The 5,285-nt window shown below is 23.0% G+C and overlaps 4 protein-coding genes across 4 annotated transcripts; 1 reads left to right on the top strand and 3 right to left on the bottom strand.

The window, feature by feature from the left end:
• Positions 1-1,304: 1,304 nt before the first annotated feature.
• EHI_163260 (copine, putative) lies at positions 1,305-2,154 on the bottom strand (the record flags this gene model as incomplete). Its single annotated transcript, XM_642875.2, has 1 exon — positions 1,305-2,154. One exon carries the CDS (start codon positions 2,152-2,154, stop codon positions 1,366-1,368), a length of 789 nt encoding a protein of 262 aa, XP_647967.1. The 3' UTR covers positions 1,305-1,365.
• Positions 2,155-2,399: 245 nt separating this feature from the next.
• On the top strand, positions 2,400-3,477 carry EHI_163250 (uncharacterized protein; the record flags this gene model as incomplete). Its single annotated transcript, XM_642876.1, has 3 exons — positions 2,400-2,631; positions 2,702-3,322; positions 3,389-3,477. The coding sequence occupies 3 exons, from the start codon at positions 2,400-2,402 to the stop codon at positions 3,475-3,477; spliced, it is 942 nt and encodes a 313-aa protein (XP_647968.1).
• Positions 3,478-3,500: 23 nt separating this feature from the next.
• On the bottom strand, positions 3,501-4,219 carry EHI_163240 (uncharacterized protein; the record flags this gene model as incomplete). Its single annotated transcript, XM_642877.2, has 1 exon — positions 3,501-4,219. The coding sequence occupies one exon, from the start codon at positions 4,217-4,219 to the stop codon at positions 3,527-3,529; it is 693 nt and encodes a 230-aa protein (XP_647969.1). The 3' UTR covers positions 3,501-3,526.
• Positions 4,220-4,589: 370 nt separating this feature from the next.
• Positions 4,590-4,943, bottom strand: EHI_163230 (uncharacterized protein; the record flags this gene model as incomplete). The annotated part of the gene is made up of 1 exon (XM_001914349.1): positions 4,590-4,943. One exon carries the CDS (start codon positions 4,941-4,943, stop codon positions 4,590-4,592), a length of 354 nt encoding a protein of 117 aa, XP_001914384.1.
• Between the last annotated feature and the right edge of the window lie 342 nt (positions 4,944-5,285).

The raw sequence follows: 5,285 nt of genomic DNA, 5'->3' as shown, positions 1-5,285 counted from the left end.
TAATATAAACAGAGAAATAAATATATAAAAATACTATAGATAAATAACATATAAATAAAAGAATAAAAAGAATAAAAATAATTAAATATGATTCATCAAATAATCTATTTCATTAATATTTCATACTGAATACAATTGATAATAAAATATAAACATAAATATTTACATATTCTGTATTTATCATACTTTTTATTTATTTTTATTTTTATTTTAGGAGCAAAATATAATAAATGGAAAATTCTATGGATGCAAATTTTTTTGCATCTTTTTTCTTTTTTGTAAATTATTTAGATGCATTTTTTCTTTGCTTATTTTAATGACAGAAATATTATATTATTGTTATTATATATCAAGTTAAGAGTGTAGAATTGTTTTATATTTCAAAATTATTTAGAATTTTCACTTTATTATTGTCATTATTATACATTGAAACATTAATAAGAATATTTATATTAAAAATACAAAGAGACATTCTTAAACTCATAAGAATATTAATCAATAAAAACATGAAATAATTAATGTTATACAATATTAAATCATATAATATAATAGAAAACAACATAAATTCACAAAACAACAAACAAATAAAAAATAGAAACAACATGAAGAAAAAAGAAATAAACACTTCTTAATAAACCTAACAAGAAAATAGAAATATATCTATTATTTGACACTTTTACACTCTCTTACTTCTGTTTATTTGTTTATTTTGTTTGTACAAACACTTATTTCTTGCTGTATTTCTTCTACTAATTTATTACTATTTATTCTATAACTTATTTATTTACTATTTTCCTGTTCATATTCACTTTATTCCATTTTGACTGTTTATTTATTGTCCTTTTTAATTCCTTTTACATCTTTTTTACTTCTTATTTATCAATATAAATGAATAAAATAGTTAATACTTCATCTTTTAATTTGTATTATTAAATTTCATCTTAGTTGATAGTATCTTTGTTGGTACTTTTCATTTATTTTCTGTGTTATGCTTGTCTCTTATTTCTTGTGTTACATCGTATTATTTCAGTATTGAAAGTTATATTTTTATTATCACCCAGTTGTTTTCTATTCTACTTTTAATTTCTGTATATTTCTCTTTCCTTCATTTTCAAAGTCAAGAGTTGTTAAAATGAATAATAACAGAGAGTATAGTTAATGATTAACATTCTTAACAAAATTGAATCAAATATTCACATACTCTTATCAAACCAGTGCAACTATTAAAAAAAAAACAAAGAAAATAAAATCCAAAAGCTAAAGGAAAGAATGAACTTTAATAAGAAAAAAGAAAAATCAAATAGTATTAAAAATTGTTGAATTACTTCTATTCTAATAACCAAATTGAAAAACAGAATAATTTTTTTAATTATCAAAATATCCTAGTTGTTTCATAATAGCATATTGTTCTGGAATTTCATTCATTGCTGCACATGCAAATGCAACGTCTGGATTCTCTACATGTCCTTCACAGACTTTATAATAATTAACAAAATTGAAATTATCAAATTTAGCATTCTTAACAACATCATCAAAATTCTCCATTACACCAAATGGTCCATCTCCAACACCAACACAAATAATAGAAATTGGATATTTTGAAGCTTCTTCAATAGCCTTTCTATTCACATCAACGTCACTAACTTGTCCATCACAGATAATAACAAGAATATGATATTGTTTTGTTTCTTTAACAATTTCTATAGCTTTTTTAATTAATGGAGCAAATGAAGTTGGACCTGACAATGTAAGAGAAGGAACAGTTTTTTTATATTGTTCAATTGCAGCAGCCATTCCTAAAAATGGTTTATTTTCAGGACTTAAATCAAAAACAGCTTTTCCTTGAGTTCTTTTATCACCAAATCCAAAAACTGGAATAAGTCCATCATCATCATATGGTGCAAGTGCTCTTCCCATAATATCCATTACTCTCATATAAGGATTAGGATTTGATGGATCAATAGTATGCATATTTCTTCCATACGTTTTTTTTCCTGATGAAGCATTAGAACCAGTAAAATCAATTCCAACAATTAAATTGGATGATTCTAATCCAGCTTTAGTAAGTGCTGTTTGAAGGTCTTCAAGAGTTTCATATGTAGTCATAATTGGATCAGTTAATCTTTTTTGAGGAGTTGCTTGTTCGTTTCCCATGAATGAAGTATTTTAAGATTTTAGTAAAACTCAAAAAGAGATATAACAATACGTTTTTTTTTTTTTTTTACTTTTTCACAAATGAGGAATATATCTTTTTCAGAAAGAGTTTTTTAAGAAAATTTCATTGAATTTTTATTTTTTTTATTTTTATTTTTATTTTTTTTATTTTTTTATTTTTTTACTTAACTTTTATTATAATAAAAAGTTAAAGAAAAATAACGAAATTAAAAAATTGTTATTTCATGTCTTGTGACAGAGTAAAACAAATAATTACGCTCTTTCAACAACAATCTCCAGTTCAAGCTGCTGAAACTGTTTTTAGAAGTATTCTTACAAATGAAACAGATCCAGCATGTCTCCCAATAATGACAACAATGACAGCATTATATAGTGCTATTCAAAATATTGATGTTAATAAATATGAAAGTAAAGAATTAACACGATATGTATATAAATTAGTATCAGTGAATTGTCGTTTGTTATTAAAATACAATGAAATAAAAGAATCAAATAATAAAGTATTAAATACTTATTAATTTAATAGAAACTATTAAAGCAGCAATTATTTACAAAGAACCACAACTTCTTAAATATGAAGAACCTCTATTAATTGGAGTTTTAGATAATGTAGCGAAAATGGTTGGACCAAAACATTATGCATTATTTCTTCAAAAAAATAAAGAAAAAGACAATGAATTTATTATTCATCAAAAGAAATTTGCACAATTAAATTTAAGAGAATTACTTCAAATTTCACCTAATCATTTTCCTTTTACAAATACTTATGACCAAGCAATGACTCTCTTAAATATGATTGAAAAATCAACAAATGCTTCTTCAATGTTAAATAGACTTGTAGATGTTCAACAAGAAATTAATCATTCATTAGAAATAGTTTATGGAGAAGTACCTACTTCTTTTGATGCAGATGCATTATTATCAATACTTCAATTTTTATTAATTCGTTCTAAAATTCAACATCCATTTTCAATTATTAAATTTATTGAATCTCATTTCACAAGTAAAGATTATTCTACTCAATATGGTTTTTCTTTAACTACTTTTACAATAGCAGCAGAAAGTATTTTACAAATTACTGGAAATGCTGATCCTCGTTCTACAGTTTTAAATGATAGTCCATTATTAAATACTAAAATTACTTCTTGTTTGTTATTTATTATTTCTATTTTATTTCTATTAAATAAGTAATTTATATATTTATATATTATAGTTACTCCTTCTCCTAAACTTTCATTACCACTTCACTTTATGGTTGCAAGTGGTATGGTTGATAGTCAAATGGTAATGAAATATTTTTAATTTAAAACATTTTCTTAAAATTCATTTGAATAAATTAAATTAAAATTACTCAAAAGAAAATAGCACCCATAACAACTGATGATAATGGAATAAAAACATTATCATAATTTGGATAACAATAAAATTCAACTATTGCTCCTACAAATCCTCCTACTATTGATTCAATAATATAAAAATTATTAAAAAGCATCCAACACATAAACATTGCTCCAAGTGATCCACATACCATTACTGCAATTGCTCCTTCAAGTGTTTTTGTTTTTCCCCATGGATTTTTAAGTTGAGTTTTTCCTATCATTTTACCAATTATTTCAGCCATTCCATCACCAGTTAACATAACCATCATTCCAATTATAGATGGTGGATAATTTCTCCAATATAAAAGAGATAAAAATGACATAATACAACAATAATTTAATGGTCCATATAACATTTCTTTATAATCACCATTTCTACATACTGTTGCTATTAAAAAATCAGCAATAACTCCTTTAATCCATCCCATTCCAAATATTAAAAATACTATTGCATATAAAATACAACACATAGATCCCCAAATTCTTGCTGTTGGTTCTTCTGGATAATATTTCCATAATAATAATTGGAAAAATCCAAGAGAAATATGAACACATTTTCTAGAAGTATAACTAGTTATAATATTTGTCTTACTTAATATTGTAGCAATAATAAGACAGACATTAACTGCAATAAGAGAAGTAAAGAAGAGAGTTATACTTGACATAAGTAAATGTATTTTAATGATTATTTAGTCTCTTTAGATTCTCTCAAATACACTTCCCACGTATTCAAACAATTATTAAAAACCCTTCTTCAATTAAAACAAAATAATCAAGTTAGTTTATAAATTAATACATTCATATAACAGATTGTAATAGTTAAATGAAAAAGATACTTTTGATAATTTTTTCAAATAATCCAAAAATACAAAACCATTTTTATACTAACCAAAACCATTTTTATACTTACCAAAACCATTTTTCCAAAAATGAAGAAAAAAAGGAAAAAAAAAAAATGAAAAAAAGAAAAGAAACAATCAAACCAATTACATCTTTTTTTTTTTTTTTTACTTTATTTTCACTTTTCACAAACAATCATTTTTCAAAAGTATCTTGAAGAAGATTTGTTAAGTGTCTGAAAGTAGCAATATTTTTTTCTTTAAATTTTTCAATAAAAGAAAGTACTAAAGGAGTATTTTTTTGATTATCAAGTAATGATAATACTTTTAATTGAGAATATTGTAAATTTAATTCAAAAAATGAATTTTGAGCAATTAAGTCATGAATATTGTGATAAATAAAAACACTGATATAATAAACTGAATTTTTATCTTCAAAAGTAAAATCATAAATATGGTGTACATTCTCTTTATTTAAAGTTGAACAACAAAAACTAATTAATGGTTCCATATAACTTAAATGAGATAATAACATTTGTTTTTTAGACATAAATGATATTAAATGTTTTGCATGAATTAAATTACCACTATTAAATGGATCACTAAATCTAATATTAAAATATGTTGTTAAAATATCAATTCTTGGTGTTTGAAATAATTCTGCATTTGTTATATTACCAATTGAAAGAGTTAATGGAATTTTAATAAATAAATCAGCTCTAAAATAAAATCTATGATTTCTTTCTTCAATATCTTTAGAAAGTAATGATGGTGAAACATAATCAATAATTATTATAAGATGAATTAAGTTAAGTAGTAATTTTAAATATTTTTCTATTTCATTAATAGTGAATTTTTTAGGAATTAAATTTAATGTTGTTAGTATTACATC

Source organism: Entamoeba histolytica, genomic scaffold (genome assembly GCF_000208925.1).
Source record: "Entamoeba histolytica HM-1:IMSS scf_1104750518759 genomic scaffold, whole genome shotgun sequence".
NCBI classification, from domain to species: Eukaryota; Evosea; order Mastigamoebida; family Endamoebidae; genus Entamoeba; species Entamoeba histolytica.
Note: the sequence above shows the minus strand (reverse complement) of the source record. Positions and strands in the feature narration are given on the sequence as shown.